This window comes from Anolis sagrei, chromosome 2 (genome assembly GCF_037176765.1).
Source record: "Anolis sagrei isolate rAnoSag1 chromosome 2, rAnoSag1.mat, whole genome shotgun sequence".
NCBI classification, from domain to species: Eukaryota; Metazoa; Chordata; class Lepidosauria; order Squamata; family Dactyloidae; genus Anolis; species Anolis sagrei.
Window position 1 is genome coordinate 178,342,134 of NC_090022.1, and position 12,470 is coordinate 178,354,603.

General features: G+C 41.7%; 1 protein-coding gene across 4 annotated transcripts in view; it reads right to left on the minus strand.

Annotated features, from left to right (window-relative positions):
* The window catches only part of HDAC6 (histone deacetylase 6), a 57,960-nt gene that overhangs the window by 27,526 nt on the left and 17,964 nt on the right, over positions 1-12,470 (minus strand). For all 4 annotated transcript variants that reach the window (XR_009630672.2, XM_060763143.2, XM_060763144.2 and 1 more), the window contains 7 exons: positions 9,325-9,409; positions 7,769-7,809; positions 7,567-7,663; positions 5,068-5,165; positions 1,798-1,902; positions 370-438; positions 40-166 (listed from right to left, as the gene is read on the minus strand). Coding sequence is in view for 3 of the 4 variants with exons in the window: in XM_060763143.2 (XP_060619126.2) it covers positions 40-166; positions 370-438; positions 1,798-1,902; positions 5,068-5,165; positions 7,567-7,663; positions 7,769-7,809; positions 9,325-9,409 (622 nt within the window). In the remaining variant the exon portion in view is untranslated. The remainder of the gene's footprint in view (positions 1-39; positions 167-369; positions 439-1,797; positions 1,903-5,067; positions 5,166-7,566; positions 7,664-7,768; positions 7,810-9,324; positions 9,410-12,470) is intronic.

A 12,470-nucleotide genomic window follows, 5' to 3' on the forward strand; every position in this document is an offset into this window, starting at 1 on the left:
ACTCTGTTTGAAGACACCTCATGCACCCCATTTCCTTACCTGGTCCCAGGGCACGTTGATGTTGTATCCCTCTCCCCGACTTCTGCCCACGGCATGGCTGTCGGACTCGGGGAGGTGTGGCCAGAAGTTGCCACCTTCATAGCGATGGATGGAGAAATAAAGGACACTAGGAAAAGAGACCAGAGGAGAAACTGTGATGGAACAGCCAGGCAACAGCAATCCGTGTTCAAGCCCATATTTGATTACCCCTTTCCTTTGCTAACTCCTAATTTTCCATCCAACATGGCATGCTCTCCAGCCCCCTCTTTGAGCCTCCCTCTCCCCCACCCCACAGAACCCTTTAACCAAAGCGACCCTTGCATTTCACACCTGGGATTATCTTCAAATAAGTACTGGGTGCCTTGGCCATGATGCACATCCCAATCAACAATAAGCACCCTGAAAAGAGAAAAGGAATTTAGGATCAGCCTTCACTGTCAGCAGCATCCTTCCAAGATGTTCTGCTGGCTGTAGTCTTTCAGGAGGACTGGGATCCTAAACAGACAGATTTGGGCAGACCCACTGAACTACAGTTTCCAGGATCCTGGGTATTGTTCTTAGCTCTGAAAGGGAAAATGGACTGCCCTTCATGTGTTGCTGAGACTGCAGCTTCCATCAGCTCCAGCCAGACCCGTAGCCAGGATTTCAATTCGGGGGGGAGGTGAGTTTTTTCGGGGGGGTCGGGGGGGGGGCTGAGTCAAGCCCCCCCCCCCCCCCGGCTACATGCCTGGCTCCAGCAAGTAGAGGTAATAATGACGGATGACAAAGAGTTACAACAACATCTAGAGAAGGCAAAGATTCCTCACATTGAGGAAGTTCTAGAGTCATCAAAATTCAGCTATTTGGTATACTTTCAGGCTCTCTACATTTGCTAATTTAATTTTTGAAGATTCAATTACAGCAATATGTCCAGAGTGCTTCTGTGATCAGCTTCTGGCAGAAACCACCAATAGAGTCACTATCAACAATCCAGATATTCCTACAGAGGTGTTCTCTTGTGGCAGTGGTTCTCAACCTGTGGGTCCCCAGGTGTTTTGGCCTACAGCTCCCAGAAATCCCAGCCAGTTTACCATCTGTTAGGATTTCTGGGAGTTGAAGGCCAAAACATCTGGGGACCCACAGGTTGAGAACCACTGTCTTATGGCCTACTGAATTCACTGATCTTTTAATCAGAAATTGAAATGGATTATAACTGGATGGTGAATTACACAGCCCAACAACAAGTCTTGGCATCTTAGTTTTAAGGTCTATTCTTGGGGTTATTTGGGGCATCAATTTAAAAAAAGGCATAGGATAAACAGTATCAACTCTAGTTTTTTAGATATGGTTATCATGATTTTCTCTGGATCGGATGGTCGCTGGTAGATGTCATATGTTCTGTGTCTCAAAAACTAGAACTGACAGGTGAAAGCTGGTGCCATTTTTGGAATCAGCAGGTTAAATATACCCAGAAATAGGGTTAGCATTTGAGGCACCACATTATGTGTTGGCTGGTGTTATTGTAAGGAGGCACCTCAGATCAAATAACCAGGCAATTACTTGAAAATGTAACATCTGATTCAATATATAAATCCTGACATTTCAAACATGTTTCACGTGTTCAGAATAGATTACTCCAATAATTATTTAGCAGTCCTGTAGGCAAAGATAATAGTATTGCAACCATGATGAATATGAAGTGAAACTCAGACAATGTTGGCGTTCTTTGAGCTAACCCATGAAACTGTAGGCAATTCAGGCTTGGGTCCTGCTACTCACCGGTCGGCCCCCAATTTCTTCCGGGCATATTGGGCTGCAATGCCTACATTGTTGAACATACAGTAGCCATCCATCTTGTTGTGCTGAGCATGGTGTCCAGGTGGCCTGAAAGAGCAAAGAAGCAACATGGGGCAATCTGTAAGACTGTAGGATCTATATAGCAATATTAAATGACCACTCACAAGCCGGTTTTGCTTTGAAATTGATATATTGCTTGTATCTCTGCAGCAAAGAAAGACACTACTGACTTTTTCCCATCTCCACTTCCTTTTATACACCTTTCCTGCCCAACTCCCCGCTCTTCTCAGTTTCCTTATTAGAGCTTGTTGCTTCACAAGTTCCAATACAAGATTTTCAGTGACCTCTGCTGGCTTCAAAATGTCACACAGAGAGAATTGAGGCAGCCAGGATGATTCAGTCAGGATGTCACGGAGGGAATTTTTGATGTCTTCATGCTGTCAGAAATTGACTCCTGACAGAACTTGAGAAAGTCATGGGTTGGATGTCAGGAAGCCCAGGTAGCTACTTGACAGATGCAACTGTCTTTCAGGTTGCAAAGGTCGGCAACACGCTACACAATTGGTTGGAAACCCACTCCAACCCGGGCTGGCTTCGAACTCATGACCTTTTGGTCAGAGTGATCTTAATGCAGCTGACACTCAGCCAGACTTTAAAACTGTGTTGGCATGAACTCTTGTCTATTGAGATGTCTAGACAGATACCCTCAAAAGGCTCAGCGCATGCACAACACAAAACCAGAGGAAATTATCAAATTAAGACAGAATCTTATGGCACCTTACAAACTTATTTTAATATATGGTTTCGTAAGAATGGGTCATCCCTTCACCAGGCTATGACAGTGATTAGAAGTGATGCAAAATAAGTTCATCAGCGAGCAATTTTTTCCATTTCAATGCAACGTTAGAGATCTACAGAGGCTAGAAGCAAAACATCACACAGTATCAGTGCAGTTCTATCACAGAAATAGAAATGGGTTGAACAAAAAGGTTACATATTCCATATCACAGTTAAATATGCACAACCCAAGTCCAATGATAAAGCAAATTTCCTCCTGCAAGTTGATCTTTAAAAAGGTCAAAACTAGGAAAAGTAGGGGGGAAAAACAGAATAGGCATAGGTAAATGTAGGTAAAGGTTGTCCCCTGACATTAAGTCCAGTCATGTCTGACTCTGGGGTGTGGTGCTCATCTCCATTTCTAAGCCAAAGAGCCGGCATTGTCCATAGACACCTCCAAGGTCATGTGGCCGGCATAACTGCATGGAGCGCCGTTACCTTCCCGCTGAGCAGTACCTATTGATCTACTCACATTTGATGGTTTTCAAACTGCTAGGTTGGCAGAAGCTAGGGCTGACAGCAGAAGCTCACGCCACTCCCCAGAATTGAACCTGTGACCTTTCGGTCAACAAGCTCAGCAGCTCAGCGCTTTAACCCACTGTGCCACCGGGAGCTCCAATAAGCATATTTATTGAAAATGCCTCATGCTTTCAGCAGTAGATATGAAATTTAAGGCACTAAAATGGGTTATTAACTTTGCCCAGCTTTCTATTTGTTTTCAGTTTTATTCAGCCCAGAATCAAAGACTTTAAAAATTGTCTGGAGAAAAAAATATCCTGGAAGCAAAGGACTATAAGGTGTCACGTGGCAGGGTTAGATCAGTATGTACTCACATGTATCATCCTTGTACACAAGCAACAACACACTGGGAAGCATGTATTAATTTAACATTTAGTTCCAGCCTATACCCAGAAGCTTCCTCTAGATATCATATTAAATCTGCTTTCTTAAAACTTAATCTGTTTTCTCATTTTGTGGCTCAGAAAAATTGTTCCTTTTTCGGCTGGTAGAAAGAGAATAGTATTAGTATTGTTGTTTATTGTTCGCGTTTTCGCTTTGTGTTTTTGGTTTTATTCTATTGTAATTTGTTATTTGGGCTTGGCCTCGCGTAAGCCGCTCTGAGTCCCCATTGGGGAGATGGTGGTGGGGTATAAATAAAGATGATGATGATTATTATTATTATTATTAGACAGGCATAGCACACTGGGAGCATAGCACAATTGGAGCTTGCTTACATGTGCTAGGATCAGAATTCATACATTTCCAGACTGGGGTCAAATTAGGAGCTCAAAGGAAGAAAAATTGTATGTTGACAACTTTGCAGGAACTTTGTGTGTGTGTGTTTCCAGCATAATACAATCTGTCCAGCTTTCTAAAACTACGCAAGAGTTTGAAAAATTGTGCAGCTCTGCAATGCACAGAAAAGAGTTCAGTGTTGTGGCTGCATCCTTTGCAACTTCAACTGTTGTGCAGCTCAAATGTTAGACAGCATGAAAGGAAACTTAGGTTTACAGAAGCTTCAGCTTTTGCCAGTTTTGACTACTGCAGCATTTTCTTTTCTATTTCCAAAGTTGCACAATTTTCAGGAAAAGCTGTATGATTTTTGAAAAACAATGCAGTTTTCTAGGCCAGCTACACAACTTAAAGGAAAAGCTGCGCACATTTCCTATGATTCCAGGGGGAAATTCATGATTGTCCCAAAGCCCTTCCTACAAATATTAGATTGGCCCCTTCCCTGTTGACATTTCGGAGGAAAGTGAAGACCTGGTTGTTCGAGCAGGCATTTGAATAGGCAGTGTAACGAACATAGGAATATGGAACAAATGGACGATGAAACTGAATCTTGATTTAACTATGAGACACTAATGAGATGTTTTATTGATTTATATTGACTGTTTATTATGCTACTGATTTACTTGTTTTTAACTGTTTTATGATGTTTTTGAGCATTGAATTTTTCTATTGTTAACTGCTCTGAGTCGCCCCAGGATTGAGAAGAGTGGTATACAAATATAGCAAGTAAATAAATAAATAAATAAATAAAGCTACAGGATGGAAAACTGATTTATGGTTCTTGACATCTATCATGAGTCAGAAGAATCATGACTTATCATCTCTTCTGTGCATGACACATAGGAAAACTGTATGCTCACCACCCAAACCCTATTACAGTAGTTTTCAACCTGTGGGTCCCCAGATGTTTTGGCCTTCAACTCCCAGAAATCCTAACAGCTGGTAAACCGGCTGGGATTTCTGGGACTGGTAGGCCAAAACACCTGGAGACCCACAGGGTGAGGAACACTGCCTTATTAGAAAGAGATCTTTATGCAATATCCCAGGTGGAACTTCACAACCACATTTAAAATAAAATCTGCTTAATGAAATAATGTCCAAAACACCTGACTTTTGCCCTACCTGACCACAGCAAGCCCATTACGGAGCTCCCCAGACCAGACCTTCTCCACAACCTCCAGGACGGATCCAGCAGCGAGGCAGGCACAGCGGTAGGAATTCTTGAATGGAGAAGAGAATCAGTTCACAACTCCTGCTCCAGCAATAGCTGACACTCACTCCAGAGGATGAAACAGAACTTTTATATCAGCCAACAGCTTAACAGCTTGCCTACACAGGTCTTAAGAGTTGTAGTCAATAGTGACCTCCCACAAATTATTACACAAGTGTCAAACCCAGTGCTCTTTCTGTCTTTGCAATGTGTACTATGAGCCATTTTATTAGGACAGGTGGGAATTAGGCAGCCTTCTAAGTACTACTGGATTGCAATTCCCATTACAACAACAAAACTTTATATATATAATTTACCTGTTTTATCTTTTATCATATTTATCATACCTTCCATTTTCTTTTTTTGTGTGGATTTGGCTAACATCTTGGAATTCCTATCACTAAATTCAAAATATTCCCTCCTTAAATATATTAAATTTTCTTGTACTTCGTCTATTTCCATTTTATCCAGTTCCTCTTTTTTTGCTCTCAACCTTACATAAGTTCATGTATCTCTCTTTGTTACATATGCTTTTTCTATTTCTTCAGTTTCTTTTTCTAGATTCCTTTTCTTCTTGCCTTTTTTTGAGATTAATTGTCTCTTTTATACATAATCCTCTAGCCACCGCTTTCATAGTGTCCCATAGCACTCCTTTTGTTACCTCCTTTTCATTAAAACCCCAAGTTTCTTGCCATTCCGTCCCTAGACCTAAACTTTATTTATATACCGCTCTATCTCCCCAAGGGGACTCAGAGCGATTTCTAAGTAGCATAATCAATACACACAAAGAAAACAGCATAAACATAAAATTAACAAAACAGTATAAGCATTAAAACCACAATAGCACATATATTTAAAATAATAATGTCTGATCAACGCAGTTTAAAAGGCCAGGCCGGGCTACTGTGATTTTAGAGGGCCCGGGAAATTAGTCTACATGTCTATGGCTGTACATTTCCAGGGCCTAACAGAAGAGAGTGACCTGAGTAATTGGTAGAAGAAGATATGGCCAATTTCAACAGAATCTGGGGCAGAGCTAGAACTAGTCATTCTCAAAGGTTTGTTTAAACCACCAGGTCTTCAGACTCTTATGAAAAGAGGGGAGGGATGGGCCTGTCTTATTTCCCCAGGAAGGACATTCCAGAGGAAAGGGGCCACCACCGAGAAGGCCCTCTCTCTCGTCCCCACCAACCGTGCTTGTGACAGTGGTGGGAGCGATCTTAAAGTATGCACCGGTTCATAGAGGGAGATGTGATCATGAAGATAGACGGGGCCCGAACCGTTTAGGGCTTTATAGGTCATAACCTGCACCTTGAATTTGGCTCGGCAACTTATCGGCAGCCAATGAAGCTGTTATTTTCCCACCACCCTGGATAGGGCTGCTGGAAGTTGCAGCCAAATATCATACACAGGTATACTTTTGTCTGGAGAAGGCATGTGGCCATGGAAGAGAAACCATCTTGAAATACCATCCCTTCTGGGATCTGCTGCTCAGTTGCCTTTTGGAAATGTTTTGAAGGTGTGCAAACAAATCTTCCTACCAGTTGACTGTCATTTGCTACTTGTTATAGGGGCTGGGAATGATGGCACTTCCAGGAAAAGATGGCATGCAAGGACTATCACATCAACCTGACACTACCCTTCAGGGTGGTTGAGACCACTTCTACACTGCCATATAAATTCCAGACTATCTGCCTTGAACTGGATTATATGGCGGTGTAGAAGGGGCCTAAGGCTGCTGGGGATCAAAGGCTCAAAGCATCGTATGAACTGTGGTTTTACAACCCCGTTTTAACTGTTTTTAGCCCTGGTGCCACACAAATTCATCCACTCTCACATTTTCCTCCTTTGCCCAGGTTTTGCTGCACAGTAGGCACATCACAGCAACAGCATATGTAGCCCCTGGTGGCGCAGTGGGTTAAACCCCTGTGCCGGAAGGACTAAAGACCGACAGGTCGCAGGTTCGAATCCGGGGAGAGGTGGATGAGCTCCTTCTATCAGCTCCAGCTTCTCATGCGGGGACATGAGAGAAGCCTCCCACAAGGATGATAAAAACATCAAATCATCCGGGCGTCCCCTAGGCAACGTCCTTGCAGACAGCCAATTCTCTCATACCAGAAGCGACTTGCAGTTTCTCAAGTCGCTCCTGACACGATAAAAAAAAAGCAACAGCATAAGAGAAGAAATACAGTTTGCCCTCCACATTTGTAGGTTTCACTTTTGCAGTTGTCATTATTTGCATATTTGATCAATATGTTCTCTCTAGGAAACTCTAGGTCCTCCAATATGACTCTGTGATCAACTTTTGCCATTGAGTTGGAGCTAGAGGATCTAGAGATTCCTAGACAGAAAGCAGACTTGTGTTTCATTAGTTTTATACACCAAACACATACAACTCTGGGGATACTCACCGGATGTAGATAAACTGAATCAAATGTGTCTGACAGGGATTTTAGCTCAGCCTCGCTCATTGTTTCGGTTGATTTCATCAGTGCCAAGTACTCCTGACTGTTAAGAAGCATATAAATATATGTCAGCGGATTAGACATTCAAATATCTTAACCACTGCCTCCCTAACTCTCAATCCCACCCAACTTCAACATCTGCTTTCACCTGTGAGCCAAAAGAATCTCCTCCTCAGTACTTTCTCGGGCCTGTAAGGAAAGAGAGGGGCATCAATAACTGCAAAAGGAAAGCTAGATTTCTGATTCACCCACTCTCTTCTTTCCCCAACTTTAATCTTAACAATATTGTGATGTAACTGACAGCATGAATCAGTAGCCTTTTCACACTACTCAAATATCTATATAAATAAAAATGTAATGTTTGTTTGTGAGATTAACAGAACTCAAAAATCAGTGAGCCAATTGATACCAAATTTGGACAGCATACACCTAACAACCCAATATATGTCCTTCACTCAAAAAATTGATTTTGTCATTTGGGAGTTGTAGTTGCTGGGATTTATAGTTCACCTACAATCAAAGAGCATTCTGAACTCCAGCAATCATGGCATCGAACCAAACGTGGCATACAGGACTCCCATGACCAACAGAAAACACTAGAAGGGTTTGGTGGGCATTGATCTTGAGTTTGGGAGTTGTAGTTCACCTACATCCAAAGAGCACTGTGGACGCAAACAATGATGGATCTGGACCAAACTTGGCACAAATATTCCATATGCCCAAATATGAACACATATGGTGTTTGGGGGAAATAGACCTTGACATTTGGGGTTTGTAGTTACTGGGATTTATAGTTCACCTACAATCAAAGAGCATTCTGAACCCCACGAATGATAGAATTGGGGCAAACTTCCCACACAGAACCCCCATGACCAATAGAAAATACTTCAGGCCATCCAACTTCCTTCACGAGGGCAAGAAAACGTAATCAAAGCCCTCCTGACAAAGAGCCATCCAGCCATAGATATAGATAGATATATATGATTCACACACACACACAGATATAGTATCATAGATTTTAAAAAAGAACAACTATATGTTGCATGTTCCAGAGTAGGCAAACCAGACAATCTCCACATCAACACTGACAAAAAAACAACAACAAGGAATACTGTTTACCCACAAGCATAAAGACATTACATATATTAGAAACCAACACTTTCTCATTACTATATTTTCCAGATCACCAGACTGGGCCACAGTGTGTATATGTGTATATATGTCTGTCTGCATATATATATATATGTGTGTGTGTGTGTGTGTGTGTGTGTGTGGTTTTGTGCATGGAAGTAATGTATTTTTTATTTTTGGCTTTTTAAATTTCTTCCGCTGTGTTTTTCAGTGTTTTTATGAGTGATGGTCACTCGTTGGCCTGATTGTGTCCAAATTTAGTGTCAATTCATCAAGTGGTTTTTGAGTTCTGTTAATCCCACAAATGAACATTACATTTTTATTTATATAGATTAGTAGTAGTAGTAGTATTGCAATCCTAGATAACACTTAACAGTATTGCAGGAATACACAACTAAAGCATTTTTGACACAAGGCCATCAGGCTTCAGTTTAAAAACCTTCAGAGAAGGAGACTCCATCACACTCGAAGGCAACACATTTATTGTCAAGCAACTCTTACTATCGGAAAATTCTCCCTTAGTTATAAGCTTTCTGTCCAAATTCCTGCTTGCCCTTGGCCAGTCCCTCTCACCAGCACTGGGACACAGCGCTCCAGCAGTCCACATTGCAGCAGTTTGTCTCGGATGGCCACCAGCCGCTCTGGACACTCTGGAAAACTGGAGAAGTGGAAACAAAAGGACAAGTGGTGATAATGCAAATACATACAATCAGGCAGGTCAGCCAAGTTTTTCTTTTCTAGGGATGAACAAATATAAATGGGAAAGGGATACAAACCCCATCCTGAGGAGTAAAGACAGAACAACATCCATCCCAAACAAAATACATATGGACAGAACTGATCATTCCCAGACCAAGGCAAAACCCGAAAGGCGTCTGATTAGAGGCAGATTGGCAATCTTTCTTAAGATCCCAGTCCTTTAATCTGACAGATTAAGATTACAGCAAAACAAGCAGAGTTGGGGTGAGGACGACATGACAACAGGTTGCATCAGGGCACAGGTTGGGCTTTTTGAGACACTTTAGCTGCCATGCTCATAAGTGCAAAAGCAGGATTCAGGAAGACAGGAGAGGGATGCAGGGGGAACTGGAAGAGAATGGGAAGAGGGGAAATATAATAGTTAAGATCCATTAGGGCAAGTGAAGCAATCGCCTCAGTAGGCAAATACTGGCAGGGGGCGTTGATGGCTGCAACCCAGATATTCCCCTGAATAAAAAATGTTTGCATTTGTTGGAACATTTTCTGCTATATCTTTAATGGTTGCATAGAAGTAGGGTTTTCAATAAGTGTTGCTTGTCAGAGAACTAGATCACAAGGATCACATGCTGAAATTTCCTCTTCTAAACAACTATTAAGAGCACAGGTACTCTCTCCAATTTTCACCCTGCCAACTATAGAAAGAGTTTCATCTTCTATTTTATCTTAGTCCAGTGGTTATCAACCTGTGGATCCCCAGATGTTTTGGCCTTCAACTCCCAGAAATCCTAACAGCTGGTAAACTGGCTGGGATTTCTGGGAGTTGTAGGCCAAAACACCTGGGGACCCACAGGTTGAGGTGGCAAAATTTCTTCTGCCAGCCCTGATTGTGACTCTGGGGAGCAAAGATTGCAGCCTCAGCTGTCTCTCCAGTTGACCTGAGATGTCTTTTGTGTAGAAGCTAAGGGCATGCAGTCTTTGAATCTGTCTAACAAAGACGTCACTGTGGATTGCATGTTGATCTGGTTCAAGAATGTGAAACTAATGTTCGACATTTCATACATTTCATAGATTTTTATCTAAATGAAGCTCATGCATGGAGAAGGCGTCCCACCCCACTCAGAATTGCACATCCCCAGGCAATGGGACCTGCCCTCTTAAGTTCCTCCTAAGATGTTGGAAGCAATAATCTAATCACTGCAAAAAAAATATCATACTATAACTATCTGAAAGCATCTCTCCAAAAAAAAAATCCCTACCATCTTAAAAATAGAGATCTCATTTGCTGTAAAATGGGCACATTTTCTAAACCAGGGGTTCTCAAACTAAGGCCTGGGGGCCGGATACGGCCCTCCAAGGTCATTTACCCAGCCCTCGCTCAGGGTCAACCTAAGTCTGAAATAACTTGAAAGCACACAACAACAACAACAACAACAAGCCTATTTCATCAGTCAAAAGCAGCCCCACACTTCCCATTGAAATACTAATAAGTTTATATTTGTTTAAAGTCTTCTTCATTTTAATTATTGTATTGTTTTTAAGTGTTTTTTGCACTACAAATAAGATATGTGCAGTGTGTATAGGAATTCAGTCATTTTTTTTTTCAAATTATAATCCGGCCCTCCAACAGTTTGAGGGACTGTGACCTGGCCCTCTGTTTAAAAAGTTTGAGGACCCCTGATCTAAACATTCAGAAATAATATGAGAAAGGACTTCTTCTTTAAACTGGTTTTCTTTTTGGAAAAAAAACTCATGTGGATAAAATGTTTTTGAAGTAGCCTCTTAAGATTACAATTAATTGTAAGGTTTGAAGATACTGCATCTTAAAAAGGAACAGGATTAAAACCAGAGGGAAGTCTAAAGGTAAAGGTGTCCCCTTGACATTAAGTCTAGTCGTGTCTGACCCTGGGGGGTGGTGCTCATCTCCATTTCTAAACCAAAGAGCCGGGACTGTCCGTAAACCCCTACAAGGTCATATGGGCAGCATGACTGCATGGAGCATTGTTACCTTCCCGCCGGAGCAGTACCTATTGCTCTTTGGTGTTTTACACTGTTTAATTTCTTAATTTTATATTATGTTTTATGTGTACTGATTTGTTGGAAACCGCCTTGAGTCGCCAATTGGCTGAGAAAGGCGGTATACAAATACAGTAAATAAATAAATAAATATTGCTCTACTCACATTTGCATATTTTCGAACTGCTAGGTTGGAGGAAGCTAACAATGGATTCGAATCACTGACCTTCCAGTCAGCAGGTTCTGTCACTTAGTGGTTTAACCTGCTGCGCTATCACTGCCTCTTATGTATTTCTATTTATAAGTAAATCCACTAAATTCAGTGTTTACTTTCAAGCAAATTACACTATGTAACATAATTTTTGACCCTGGGTTATAAATGTCATTTACTAATTGGTTCTATCATAAAACATGGGAAAAGTTTATTAAACTGCAAAAACTTTGTTTTTGCCAGACATCAAACAGAACATTTTGCTCTAGTTTTTATCTGATAAGAGTCTCAACCAATTCAATATAGTTTGTGGCAGTCACAAAAACAAAGTTTCTGAAGTATAACAACTACCGTATATTCTGGCATATAAGACGACTGGGCGTATAAGACAACCCCCAACTTTTCCAGTTAAAATATAGAGTTTGGGATACTCGTTGTATAAGACTACCCTTCTTCCAACGCACACCAAATAAAAATTTTAAAAGCATCAGATTTGATTTCAACATGGTAATTTTCCTATTACTGTACCTCCTTCTCTGCCTCTCAGATCTCGCACCTGCGCACCTGCACCGCTTCACTGCAGTCTTCAAGAGTGAGATCTGAGAGGCAGAGGAGGAGGTACGGTAATAGGATACAAGGGCGGGCCAGACAGGTAAAAGAGTTGTGTTTTTCTGGGCCCAGAGCCACTCTATCTCTTTTTCCATACCCTGGGCACCCCAGACACTTGCAGCTTGCGCTGCCCTTCACTTACACCTTCCCGGTGAGGTGCCCTGATGGACCGTGCTCTGACCTACAA